The sequence below is a fragment of the Hyperolius riggenbachi genome, chromosome 5 (assembly GCF_040937935.1).
Source record: "Hyperolius riggenbachi isolate aHypRig1 chromosome 5, aHypRig1.pri, whole genome shotgun sequence".
Classification (NCBI taxonomy): domain Eukaryota; kingdom Metazoa; phylum Chordata; class Amphibia; order Anura; family Hyperoliidae; genus Hyperolius; species Hyperolius riggenbachi.
The window spans coordinates 187,206,787-187,221,888 of record NC_090650.1 but is presented as its reverse complement, the minus strand read 5'-3'; the positions used below and the strand labels follow the sequence as shown (position 1 = coordinate 187,221,888).

Sequence of the window (15,102 nt, the reverse complement as noted above, 5' to 3'; positions counted from 1 at the left end):
CCAGCGTTCACCAGAAAATATTCGTAATGTGGCCAGCGTTCATCAGAAAATATTCGTTATGTGGCCAGCGTTCACCAGAAAATTATCGTAATGTGGCCAGCGTTCACCAGGAAATTATCCTAATGTGACCAGCATTCACCAGAAAATTATCCTAATGTGGCCAGCATTCACCAGAAAATTATCCTAATGTGGCCAGCGTTCACCAGAAAATTATCCTAATGTGGCCAGCATTTCACTAGAAAATGATCCTAATGTGGCCAGCGTTCACCAGAAATGTATCACCTGTAGAAAAAAAAAAAAAGCATTTACTCACCCGCAGAAGACTCCTCTCCCTGGGCACAGCTCCCCTGACCATCTTCCTGCAGAGTTGAAAGTGGGGTGCAATCTACTGTCGCTGCATGTGCCATCAGCAGTGACAGCGACTCTGAAACTGAGGGGCCATCAGAACGCAGAGGAGGGCGTGTACAGCCGAGGGTACGTGAAAGAGAGACGGTACCCTTTGAAATCGCTCACCCACAATGGTTACCTCCAAACATGGAAGAGCCACAAATCTCTTCCCCTCCCCCCCCCCCCCCAACTTCCTTTATTGCAGCCAGTGGCATTATGATCAATGCAGGTAATATGACCCCTATTGCCCAACGTGCTCTACGTGTGCTGGATGGCGTCACGACGCGTTTCGGCGTGTCCACGCCTTTGTCAGGTCTAACGAAGGTGTTGACCTGACGAAGGCGTGGACACGCCGAAACTTGTCGTGACGCCATCCAGCACACGTAGAGCACCACGTCGGGCACCTCAGGTCTTTCCCACCATCTGGACCAGGACGGTTATTGGCCACAGCTGTTCCCAGGTGTCCCGTGTTGGTTGATGTTATACGCCTATTACATCTTGTATCTAGTAAGTGCAAATTTGTATACACATTTTTTTTTAAAAATTAATGGTTAATACACTACGGAGCGCTCCTCCCCTTTTCCATTTTGTTTTCTACCAAGCCCAGCTGTGCAACCCAGTTTGGAGGAGCTGCTAGAGTGTGTCACCTGTTGGTGGCCTGGCGGACTGTGCAGCGCAAGATTGCCCATCTTCTGCTTCCTTTTTAAAATAAGGCCACTTCTGGACCATCTGAATGATTTATGTACCTGAGCCGGGAGATTGCAGTCGATGAAACCCTAATGCCCTATAAAGGGAGGCTGAGCATAAAACAGTACATCCCCAGCAAACAAGCTCTGTACAGAGTGAAATTGTACAAGCTTTGCGAAAGCAGTACAGGGTACACCTATTTATTCCGTATATATGAGGGGAAGGACCGACTACTACAGCCTGAGGGGTGCCCAGCTTATATGGGCACCAATGGAAAGATTGTTGTAGACCTTATTAGGCCATTACTAAATAAAGGGTACCACCCATATTTAGATAATTTTTACACCAGCATGCCCCTTTTAAAATTTTTGTTTGATGCTCAAAATGTAGCCTCTGGTACCATACGGGCAAATAGGAAGGGCCTACCAGAACAGGTCTTGCATAGAAAATTAAAACTGGGGCGGAAATGTGCAGTCTGAGAAGCAGTGAGCTCCTTGTTTTAAAATTTAGAGACAAGCGAGGCGTCCTAATGCTGACCACCATACATACTGAGACGTCAGTGAGTTCAAGAGAAGAGACAGAGAAACCACTTGCCATATTGGAATATAGTAAACATATGAAGGCAGTGGACTTTTCCGACCAGAGGATTGCTCCATATCTGGTAAACAGGAAGACGAAAGCCTGGTATAAAAAAAATGGGCATTTATCTTTTGCCGGTGGCATTTTTCAATTCATATGTCATATTGGCAAAATCAGGCAACAGGGACTCCTTTCTGAAGAACCAGGAGCAAGTTCTTTCAACCCTTATATTCGATTCTGTCCGCCCGAGTAACAACCTTGACCAAAACGACTGTGAGGATATCGTAAGACTACGGGACAAATATTTTTCTGCTTCCCTCCCCCCTACTGCACGAAAAGCGTACCCTCAAAAGAGATGCAAAGTTTGCACCAAACACAAAATACGAAAGGACACAAACTACTGCCCATCCTGTCCTTCCAATCCAGGCCTTTGTTTTGAGAAATGTTTTGAACGCTATCACACAGTCTATGGATATTGAAATTTTTCTTTTTGTACCCAATTGCAAGGCGATTTTACTTTTCCTACTTATTTTGACTGTTTGCCCAAACAAATTTTGTGCCCCCAATACAAGTAAGTATAAGATTTATTTATTTATTTATTTTTAAACCCACTCTTTTAATTTTCAAAATGGCAATTACATTTGGGCAAATTTCACCAAAAACTACAAGAATCTGAGACACAAAATACCCACACTGGACTAGCCCTGGATGACAATTTTCAAAATGGTGTCACGTGTGGTACTCTGCTACTTAGACACATTTAGAACTATGCAAAACAAGAATGAAGCTAAAAAATAAAATGGAAAAAAACTGCCATACTAATATTCATATGTGCATGCCAGGCAGAATACCCTGCTGCATGCCCAAATATTCATAAGACATATGAACCCTCATCTTAACCGCGAGAAACTAGAGCATTTAAAAAAAAAAAAAAAAAGTTTTGCGACAAACTGAAGCCCACACTTGAAATTTTCCAAGTGTGGGTTTCCGTTTGTCAAACATTTTTTTTTCCTGACAGGTTCCTATGTTATAAAACATTTGACATTTATTCTCCAGTTTTTTGTTGTTAAAATGAGGGCGCATATGCCTTATTTGATAATTTGACATGTTTGCAGGGCATTTTTCCTGGCATGCATATTTGGATTTTAGTATGGCAGTTTTCTCCATTTTATTTTTTTATCGTCATTCTTTCTCTGCATAGCTCAAGTGTTTCAAGGGCAAAGAAGTACCACAAGTTGACACCATTTTGAAAAATAGGCACCCAGGGCTATTCAGGCATGGGTATTTTGTGTCTTTCAGATTCTTGTGGTTTGAATGAACTTTTCCCAAATGTGACCATTATTTTGAAATTTTTTTCATCTAAACCACAAGAATCTGAAAGACACAAAATGCCCACACTGGAATAACCCTGGATGTCTACTTTTCAAAATGGTGCAATTTGTGGGACTTCTTTGCTGTTGAGATGCATTTAGGACTCTGAAAAGGAAGAATGGTGTTCCAACCTAAAATGGGAAAAAAACGACCATACTAAAATCCAAAAGTGCACGCCAGCCGTAATGCCCTGCTGTATGCCCAATTAGTCATCAAATAAGGCCTATGTGCCCTCATTTGAACTGTCAGAAACTGGAGAAATCATTTTTCCATTTTTTATAACATAGGCACCTGTCATAAAAAATGCTTTGCGACAAACTGAAGCCCACACTAGAAAAAATGTCATTTTCAAAATGGCAGTCACATTTGGGAAAATTTCAGCAAAACCACAAGAACCTGAAAGACACAAAATACCCATACTGGAATAGCCCTGGATGTCTACTTTTCAAAATGGTGCCATTTGTGGTGGTACTTTGCTGTTCAGATGCATTTAGGAAGGAAGATGGACACACTAAAAGGATACAGCATGCTAAAAACAAAATGGGTACATGGGGGTTAACAGTCTGCTATATGCCTACCAAGTAATAAAGTACTGCATATGTACCATCATTTTAACCAGTAAGAGCCAAACATAATATGTTGGTGTATTTTATGGCTGTGGCACTTGTCATGTAAAAATTAGGAAGCATAAAACTTGAAAAAATTGGTATTTTCTGCTTTTATTTCTGTTTCCCTTAAAAATGTCCATAAAATAATTATTGGATAAAAATATTACCCAAAGAAAGCATATGTTATCCTGAAAAATAAAAAATATATATATATATATATATATATATATATATATATATATATATATATATATATATATATATATATATATATCAGTTAGGTATCGTAAGCAATTACAGTTATTGCAGTATCAATACCGACACAGCTTAAGTGTCAAAATAGTCAGGAACCATAAGGGGTAAAAACCCTGGAACGCGAAGTAGTTAATTAGCAATGCACAAACAAAGTGTTCTCATTTGCACAGCTGTACTTATTTATTTAAAAAAAAAAAGTTAAAATTACCTGGCTTGACCCTGTATTGCCATTTCCTGTTCAGATAACTATTCTAAACTTCTGGACAGGAAGTTCTCTATAGTACTACTTCCACTATAATTTCCTACAGTCAGGGAGAAGTGAGCAAAAGCCGATCTTTCCTTGTCGGCACAGGACATCTGACCAATTGATCTTTCCCCCGTGCTGGTAAGAGCGTAAATCCTAATGTAAACACTAGATGGTTCTCGACTTGCGTGTGAAAGCCCTAATGCATCACTTCCAAGAAATCCGGAGTACAAGATTACCTCGGATGAATGCAGCCCTTGTCCAGCTCAGTCTTGCACTTCACCATTATCCCTTTTTCTTTTCTCCATAGCAACAGTGTCGCTGGCCTCTAGGCTACCGACACTTCTTTACTTCGCTGGAGGGTGTCAGGAACGGGCCTGCGGCATGCCTGCGTATACGGTTCCCGACTGCGGGTTTGACCAGATCAAGCGGGAAGCAGCCTTATTCAAGCTAAAAACAAGGCTGGGACCCCTCAAACACTTCTCACTGCCACCACTAGCTGTTGCTAGACACTTTCACTCTGCTGTCGAGCGACTCGCACTGGCGTTGTCGTATGTTGGGTCAGCTGCGCGCTTAGGCCAATGTATGACAAACGCCCCACACACACGCACAATTGCAATCTTACACTGTAGTGAAGCAAAACCACTAACAGTCGTTCCGAACGATACTGTTAGACTTCCCACTCTGCTGTCGAGCGCAGAAGTGCCCCATACACACAATGCAATTACAATCTTATACGGTAGTGTTGCTCAGTCATACAATCAGGCATGGACTTAGACACAGTTACACTTCAGTCTCTTCTAGGCTATGAGTGTTAGTTTAGTACAGCAGAAGTCAAACTTATTAAATAACGATTTAATATTCCAGGAAAAAAGTGGAACAATGCAGAAAATAATATATATACACAAGATTTACAAAAACAAGGTAAAAAGTTACAAAATAACGATACACATCAAGACAAGTATGGAAAAATAGAAAGGGAAGTAACGTTACCAGCGTAAGTTAGAACGTGGTTGGCGGGAGGACGCCTTCCGATTCAGCTAGGGATGATTTGCTCGGGATCATCCCTAGCTATGCTCTACCTCCAAGAGAAGATGATCTGTGACTATCCCAGGCTGCTGTTTTATAGCGAAATGTGTGCCCCAGGCCACCCCAATGTCCCAGGTCCAGGAATAATCCAATTTCCTGTTTAACGTGTGCAACTTCAAAGCGTTCCTGTGTTAGTGTTTCAATTAGTCTGATAGTGTTTTGACCAACAGGCAGCTGTATTATTCCAACATCCTAATTACCTGCTATATCATGACAGAGGGATCCAATCCCAATTTCTTTGGGCAGCGTAATTGTATGTGTGTATTCACCTTTACTACTCTTTATGGCCAGCATTGCAACTTGGCAATGCATCATAGCGATAAGAATGTAGCAGTTATAAGAATGTGGCCACAAATCTCTCTACAGCAAAAGGAACAGGTGAGAACTATTTTAGCTTAGGAATACTGACTTTGCTGTCAACTCTATGCTTGCGGTAGGGAAATTTAATTTCTCTGCACTGGCTGCATCACATATGAAAATAGTGCGAGTATTGGCACATTACCCTAGTACATGCAGTGAAAAAAATGTTTTAAGGGTGAACAAGGGTTTTAATGATATCCTTTTATATGTAGTTCTGCATATGTTTTGTAGTATTTTGGATTTTTTTTGAGAAAATAATTTGATGTGTTTTCTCCTTTTTGTTGTTTCAGGTAATGCAGATGTCGCTTTAGTTAATTTTTATGCTGACTGGTATGTCTTTTCAATCTTTAATTTTTATATTTTATATAGTTAGGTATTTTGCAATGTTGTAGATAATTCCTAGATTAATCAGAAAATCATACCAGTTGAGTTATTTTCTCTTCTCTAGATTTATATCATTTTAACATGATGTACTTCAAACTCTACATCAGAATTTCCATTTTTTAATGGACATGATAGAAAATATGCATAAATTACCATGCACAATGTGTCTTATATTAAGATACTCTGTCTGATGGGGTTCTGTAGCTCCATTTCCTGTTAAGATAACCTTGCAGTTGTATTGGAGAGAAAGCTGTCCAGACTCTTCCTACCCCATCATTGCCTATAAGGCAATTGTGTTTTGAACTGCAAAGGTTGCGGCACTAACCGTATTTTTCGGACCATAAGACGCTCCGGACCATAAGACGCACCTAGGTTTAGAGGACATAAACCAGGAAAAAAAAATGTCTAAACCTGGTGCATCCATGGTGCCAGGGGCATCTTGTGGATCTTCTCCCTCCCTTAATTATGTCCCCCTTGTGTCCCCATTTGTACTTTGTGTGTCTCCTTTCTGTCCTCTTCTGCCCTGCTTGTGTCCTTCTCTGTCCCCATGTCCTCATGTGCTCCCTGTGTCTTTAACCCTGCTCCCTGTGTCTTTTTATCCCTGCCCCCTGTGTTATTATCTCTGCCCCCTGTCCTAATATGTGCCTGATGTTTCCTCATCTTTGCCCCTGGTGTCCTTATATTTGTCCCCTGTGTCCTTGTAGCTGCCCCTGTGTCCTTGTAGCTGCCCCCCTGTACTTATAGCTGCCCATGGTGTACTAATTGCTGCCCCCAGTGTACTTATTTCTGCCCCGTGTCATGTCCACCCCGTTGTTATGTCCGCTTCCCCGAGCGCCGTCCTTAATCCTCTCTGTCCCGCCTGCCTCTTTGTAGCGTGAGGCCTACCCCATAACGCCGCTATGAGTAGCGGTAATCCTCCTTGCAAAGCCGCTGAAGGGTTCACGCACGCATGCAGTTCACTTCCGCATACGTCACTAATGCGGAAGTGAAGAGGGAAATACTTTGCCTATGAGCGTGAACCCCTCAGCGGCTTTACAAGGAGGATTACCGCTACTCATAGCGGCGTTATGGAGTAAGCCTCACGCTACAAAGAGGCAGGGAGGACAGAGAAGATTAAGGACGGCGCTCAGGGAAGCGGACATGACAACACCGGGGGGCAGCCACAAGTACATCGGGGACAGCCACAAGTACACCGGGAGGAAATATAAAGGACACATGCTTTACACACTCCTATCACATAATAAAATAAACGCCTGGGGACATTGCCGACAAGCAGATCTGAATGGTCCACTTCCAATTGTTTAGGGGAGGCAGGTCTGTATTGGCACATTTGGACCATAAGACACACCAATATTTTCCCCCTCTCTTTGGGGGAAGAAAAGTGCGTCTTATGGTCAGAAAAATACGGTAACTAAACAATGGTAAACTATGCGAGATGAAATCTTTCAGTCATCTCAATGGTTATAAGATTATAAGTATATACTGTATATTACCATGTACTGCCGGGCTGCAACTAATGGTTATCTTCCCCAGCAGTCTGCACACGTTGCTATTCAGTTCTCACTCTCTCTGCTGCTGACTTGCTGAATGCGGAGAGCTGTGAGTGTCCCTCCCCTGTTCATTTAATATTCACTGCTCTGCCCGCCTCCTCTGCACGCAGGGCTCAGCACCAAAGGCTGTGAGTGTCCCGCCCCGGTTCCCGCCTCCCTTGCACATGCTGCTAAGAGAATGTGACAGCGAGCTGGAGCCGGGCGGAGCACTCACCTAAATGGGCTTGGGGAGAACACTGATGCTCTTACTTTTATGTATATAATTATGACACTGATATTGAAAATTTAATTCTTGGATGTTTATTTTCTACTACCATGCAAAAGTGTATGCTCTACCTATTCCATTTTCCTCAAATAATAAAGTTTGTTTAGGCAACGGTCACGTCTTCAGCACTAGCTAGTATTAGATAAAAGTAAGCTCGAGTGCACTAAGAGTCACAACTCCAAAGCTAACATTGTGTGGATAAGTTATCTTATCCACACAATGTCTCACCAGCAATTCAGCAGAGCAGGCTGAATTCAGTTTGATGTCCATAAGTTATCACTCTAATGGTGCCCATACATGGTACAATTTTTTTCATCCAATCTTACCATGTCTATGTAATATAAGGAAACTGCCTAAATTATCCTTTCAGTATATTCACTTAATTTACCCATATACTACATAGAGATGGTAAGATTGGATGAAAAAAATTGTACCATATATGGGCACCATTAGGGTGGCCACTAACGATCTAATCTTTTTCATCCAATCTTACCAAATCTATGTAGTAGAAGAGTAAACTGAGTGAATATATTGAATGGATACTATAGGCAGTTCCCTTATATTACATAGACATGGTAAGATTGGATGAAAAAGATTGGATCGTTAGTGGCCACCCTTATGCCCATAATATGTTATGTAAACAGAAACCGCCCTGGTCAGGTTTTTTTTTTTTTCAGTTGTTTACTTGTTTAACTAGGGAGCCTTTTGCTCCTGATTTCCACCCTTCACAGAGCAGTGCATACCACTCAAGCTGGGCAAACTGTCAACAAAACAATCATGAACAATCCATTTTGGGTAACAATTGCTAGGTAGGATTTCATGAGTTATACAGACCATGAAGTTCCTTGAAGAAAAGGACAGACATTTCTTAAAGAGGAATTTTACAGAATATAATGTGTAATTAATAAAATTGTTTTAAATGCTAAAGGTGGCCTTGGCGCTCCTCAAGTGTAACTCTACTCAGAAACCCGGGAAATAGCAAAGTGTTGTGGGGGATCACTGCACCATGGGGGGTATTACCTCCCTAATAGATATAAAGTAATAAGGTGAAGCGCTCTACACCACACACACATATAATCTTGGTTTGCACGTACGATCTAGCATGCATCCAATGGGGATGCTCAAATCTGTTATATATCAGCCCCTAACACATTAGAATTACAGCAATAGAAATGTGCAGCAATCAATGTAAAGTCCACCTGTAGGGGAAAAAACAATAAGCATATAGACCTAATGGTCTCTTTGCGGAAACCTTGCAACAGTATGTTGATCAATAGGAGTAGGATTGCTGCTGTCAGTTCACCTGTAAGTAAAATCACATATATGCATAGATTTGAAATTGTCCTCCAGAGATCCTAGCAGGAAAATAGTAACAGCCACAGAACCAAAACCAGTCCGTTGTTACGGTGGCGCTCCGTACAGGAAGTTGTCTGACATGCGCACTGCTGTGATCCATCGGTCCTCTGTGAGATGCTTGTAGTATTTAAGGTCTGTCAACACTTTGAGCATCTTTGGACATAAGAAAGCGAGCATAGCTGGTCAGCACAGGATCAGCCATTGTATCTGGTGAGCGAGCAGTCTGCTTATATCACTATATCACGGAGGTGTGGACACAGTGGTGATACATGTGTGGGGCACTGTTGGTATAAGGGTGATCAGTCTGAACTGGATCACGCTATGTTATATTTTTTTGTATCCCTGAGCGTCACTTAGGAAGAAGCCCCCTTGTTGGAGTATGAAGAGGCTACTTCTGATTATGTCTGATTGCTGATCTGTGAATTAATCAGCCACTTCTGCGGGTAAGGGTATTTTTGCCTAGTTATTGAGAAGACCCTGTGCGATTTAACAACGGACTGGTTTTGGTTCTGTGGCTGTTACTATTTTCCTGCTAGGATCTCTGGAGGACAATTTCAAATCTATGCATATATGTGATTTTACTTACAGGTGAACTGACAGCAGCAATCCTACTCCTATTGATCAACATACTGTTGCAAGGTTTCCGCAAAGAGACCATTAGGTCTATATGCTTATTGTTTTTTCCCCTACAGGTGGACTTTACATTGATTGCTGCACATTTCTATTGCTGTAATTCTAATGTGTTAGGGGCTGATATATAACAGATTTGAGCATCCCCATTGGATGCATGCTAGATCGTACGTGCAAACCAAGATTATATGTGTGTGTGGTGTAGAGCGCTTCACCTTATTACTTTAATAAAATTGTTTTGTTTTTTTATATAATATTGCTTGATTTAGTCAGTGTTTGTCCATTAAGCTTTTTTCTTCCCCCTGAAATTTATTACAACTGGCGACCAACATCCTTTACTGCTGGCAAGTGCATCACTGCAGAATGTTTATTGACTGTCTGTTCCGAAGTCAATAGAACTGATACCTGGTCCCCCAGAATGCTCTGGGAGGAGAATTACAAATGACAAAACAGCCTAGGATAAACATCACTGGGAGGGTGGGGTAAAATACACACACACACACGACACACCTGAACACCTTATTACCTTATTAGAAAGTAACTCAGAGTGATGTAACAATGCAGAGTTGCTTATATAAGGGCTTTGCAAAGGATGGGCTTTAGCAGCAGGAGACCAGTACCTTTTGTATCACAGAAAAATAGGAAAAGACACCTGTTGTGGGCCCTTGCCACCTTGTACCGTATATACTCGGATACAAGTCGACCTCGTATATAAGTCGACCCCAATATTTGACCCTCTTAAGCTGTCATTTTTTAATGTCTCAAATATAAGTCTACCCAGCAAAGTTGTGGTTAAGTCCAAACCTTCTGTCTTTGGAAAAAATCATAAATATGGTTAAGGGCATCATAGTGGCGTAGTAGTTAGCGCTGGGTCCCCGGTTCGAATCACAGGCAGTTCAACATCTGCAAGTAGTTTGTATGTTCTCTCCATATCTGTGTGGGTTTCCTCTAAGCACTCCAGTTTCCTTCCACATCCCAGAAACATACAGATAAGCAAATTGGCTTCCCCTAAATCGTCCCTAGACTATGATACATACACTACACGATATAGACATATGACTTATGGTAGGGATTAGATTGTGAGCTCCTCTGAGGGATAGTTAGTGACAAGACAATATACTCTGTACAGCGCTGCATAATATGTCAGGTCTATAAAAATACTAAATAATAATAACAGAGGCAAGATACCTGTAGCAACCGTGTATGAACCCCATGCATCTTCCCTACACTGTGCTGCTGGTAATGTGTTATTAACAGTATATCACAGTGTTGGAAACATGCTTGCAGATCATCAGGGGTTAATCACTACAAGTATCTTTCCTTAGTTAGAAAAACAAGGATAGGCAGCAGTGCACACAGGAGCTGATAGGGAAGATAAGCCCAGTCCTGTGCTTCAAAGTAACATGTTAGTGAATTACCCAGTCTGGATTCAGCTCGCTCCCAGTCACCGCTGATATCTTTCACAACTCACTGAAGCACGCTGCTGGCTTCAGCTCTCTTGCCGCTCTGATCCCCTCCTCCACTTCCTCATATGTCATTAGCTAAGCAGACCGGCCAAATCTGAGTGTTGTAAAGGAGAGACCTTGTGAGGCAGACCGCTTCAGTGCTGGCTGCCTGAATAGATAACACTGCTCTCCCCAGCGCTGTGCAGTGAAGCTGTCACTGTATCAGCAGCTCTGACAAGGCACCAGATACAACGGAGGATTTCCAGCTGCTTCTACCCCGCTGGCTGCCACAGAATCGCGTGCTATCAGAGCGGGGGCCAGTCCATCCTGCAGCTTGCAGGGGGAGAGCTGCATTATCGTGACCAGGCATCTAAGTAAAGTAGAGGGACACAACCTGGCTGGCTGGCAGCACTAGAGGGGCAGAAAGCAGCATATGTAAGGCAGAGGGGACACTTGATACTCAGCAACAAGTGAGAAATTTAGGTGTGATGCGAGTATAAGTCGCTCCCCCTACTTTACAAAAGTAGATCAGACCTAAATTTCTCGACTTGTAGTCGAGTATATACGGTAAGTTTGGTCTCAAATTGGTTTGAGGGACATCAATCCAGAGTTTAACCTGCTTCCATGGCCAGCTCAGTCCCCTGACCTCAAACCTATAGCGCATTTGTGGGACAAAGTTGTAAGATTACTTCAAAGCTTTGAAACTCCACCATCCAATCTGACCAAACTTAGAGCTGTCATTATGTCAGCAAGGGCCAACATCCCTCAGCATCGTGTGTATGTGTGAGTATGTATATATATGTATATGTGTGTATGTACAGTTGTGTTTAAAATTATTAAACCCCCAATGAAATTGAGTGTTATGGCCAGTTTGACATTGATTTTGATCATTTCAGTCATCTTGTTTACAATTAAATCAAAGAGGCACTTGTAAGTCAGACAAATATAACATTTATAATGAAATAACCACAAATGTCTTTTCTGTGCTCACATCATTATCAGTTTTATTCAACCCCCAAGTGACATTCATTCTTAGTACTTAGTACAACATCCTTTTCCAGTTATAACAGCTTTTAAACGTAAAGCATAGCTTGACACAAGTGTCTTGCAGCGATTTACGGGTATCTTAGCCCATTCTTCATGGGCAAAAGCCTCCAGTTCAGTCACATTCTTAGGCTTGCGCGCTGCAACTGCTTTCCTTAAAGAAAACCTGAACTGGAAATTAAAAGTCAAAATAAGCATACACCAGTCATACTTACCTTCCATGTAGTCTTCAGGCCCATACACCCGTCTGATTTTTTTTCGAACGACGGGTCGTTTGAACGTCCCGTCGTTCAGTCGTCCGCCCGCTAAATCGTGCGTGTGTACAGACTGTCGTTCGCATGATAAGACTGAGTTTGAGCGATCCGCTCGCAAACTCAGTATTATCACGCGAACGACAGTCTGTACACACGCCCGATTTAGCGGGTGAACGACGGGACGTTCAAACGACCCGTCGTTTGCGAAAATCAGACGTGTGTATGGGCCTTACTCCTCAGTGTCTTTCTCCTGTCCCACGTCCTGTTTGTTCACTGTGATCAAGGGAATTTTCCGTCCTCCATTTTGAAAATGGCCATTACCCATAACAGCTTTCTGGTCAGCACACAGTTAAACTGTAACATCGCCCACTTGAGCCACAGGGAAACATGGACATTACCTGGTACATCAGTTTTCCTCTCAGCTATAACTGACAGCAACTGATATTTTACTGACAGCAACTGATACAGCTTACACTAAAGCTTCCCTGTACCTGCAGAAGCAAAACAGCCTCAAAGCATGATTGACCCCCCCCCCCCCCCCCCCCCCGCCATGCTTCACAGTAGGCAAGGTGGTCTTTTCTTCATAGGCCTTGTTCTTCCTTCTCCAAACATAGCGTTGATCCATGGGCCCAAACAGTTCTAATTTTGTTCCATCAGTCCACAGAACAGTATCCCAAAACTTTTGTGGTGAACACAACTGTATGTATATGTGTATGTATGTGTGTGTGTGTGTGTGTGTGTGTGTGTGTGTGTGTGTGTGTGTGTGTGTGTGTGTGTGTGTGTGTGTATATATATATATAGTCCACAAAAATGAAATAAACCAATCAAAATTAGTTACTTGTGCTGCTTCAATAAAGCAGTCCCCGTATTTTTAAGGTCAGATAGACATATCTGATTCTGACTGTATATATGACGTGTACACAGGAATCTCTTATATATGTTACGGCCAAAACCAGAAATCGGCCAATTCTAGAATTGGCCGGCCGTTTCTAGAACTGGCCGATTTGACGTCGGCCAAAGTCCAAAATGCTGGGAATTTCTGACATTGGCCGGCCAGTTCTAGACACGGCCAAAGTCAGTCGGCCAAAGTCCAAAATGCAAAAATCCCAGAACATCCCGGGTCCTGTCCAGCACCATGAATGGCACTTCCGCTCTGCTCTGAAAGATACAGCATACTAATCTCTTTTTTTTTTTTTTTTTTAAGAAAAGCATTTCTTAATTACAGCTGATACAAATCCTGCAATAAATCTGCAGTGTGTCTACATCCTGCTTTCTTGGGAGAAGACATTGTTAACATCCTGTGCTTTTAAATTACCTGCTCTGCTGTGGAAGTCAGGTGACACGGGAGAGATCAAATTACAGTGGTGATTAGTCACAGATGAGGGGAAATGCATGGCTGTGGGTGCTTTGCTGGGGGGCTGTGCATGGCTGGGGGTGCTTTGCTGGGGGGCTGTGCATGGCTGGGGGTGCTCTGCTGGGGGCTGTGGGTGCTCTGCTGGGGGCTGTGCATGGCTGTGGGTGCTTTGTGGGGGGCTGTGCATGGCTGGGGGGGGGTCTTTGTTGGGGGGCTGTGCGTGCTCTGCTGGGGGGCTGTGTATGGCTGTGGGTGCTCTGCTAGGGGGCTGTGCATGGCTGTGGGTGTTCTGCGCTGCGCATGGCTGGGGGGGTCTTTGCTGGGGGCTGTGCATGGCTGTGGTGGGTGCTTTGCTGGGGTGTTCTGCTAGGGGGCTGTGCATGGCTGTGGGTGTTCTGCGCATGGCTGGGGGGGGGTCTTTGCTAGGGGGCTGTGCATGGCTGTGGGTGTTCTGCGCATGGCTGGGGGGGGGGGGGGGCTTTGCATGGCTGTAGTGGGTGCTTTGCTGGGGGGCTGTGCATGGCTGGGGGGGGGGGGGGTCTTTGCTGGTCTGGTCGTGGCTGGAAATGCTTTGCATGGTCGGGGGGGGGGGGGCGGCTTTGCATAGCTGGGGGTGCTTTGCTGGGCTGGGGGGAGCTTTACTGGGCTGGGGGAGCTTTGCTGGAGGCGCCGCCAGGAAGCCCCGCTCACCTCATCCCCTACTGCCGCTAAGTACTCAGACCTCCGATCAGGGCGACCACCAGGCGGAGAAAGGCAGAGCAGCGCGCACGCTACCCGCCCGGACCCATACACTTCATATGCAGAAGTGTTTAATGACGTCACTTCTGCATTGAAGTGTTCGGGTCCAGCGGGTCTCGCGTGAGCTGGGCTGGCAGCTGCTATGCCTCTCTTTGCCTCCCTGCTACGGTCGCCCTGATCGGAGGTCTGAATACGTCAGCGGCAGCCGCAGCAGGGGATGAGGTGAGCGGGGCTTCTTGGCGGCGGTGAGCGGGACTTCGGGACTTGGCCGGCCACGTGAAGTCACAACGCGTTCTGGCCGGCCAAAGTCCGAAACTGAAGCCCGTTTCACACATTGGCCGCATGAGCCGGCCACTTCGCATACTGACCGGCCAGAACCCGAAGTGGCCAGACTTCGGGTTCTGGCCGTAACATATATACTAAATAACATCTATGCTGTAAGAATAAAGCCTGATGTGTAGCTGTGTCACTAATAGAGATGGTCAATGAGATGGAAATAATT

General features: G+C 43.9%; 1 protein-coding gene across 1 annotated transcript in view; it reads left to right on the top strand.

The window, feature by feature from the left end:
• Window positions 1–15,102, top strand: part of ERP44 (endoplasmic reticulum protein 44) — a 150,613-nt gene that overhangs the window by 65,321 nt on the left and 70,190 nt on the right. The window contains exon 3 of the mRNA XM_068238311.1: window positions 5,871–5,910. Coding sequence (XP_068094412.1) covers window positions 5,871–5,910 — 40 coding nt within the window. The remainder of the gene's footprint in view (window positions 1–5,870; window positions 5,911–15,102) is intronic.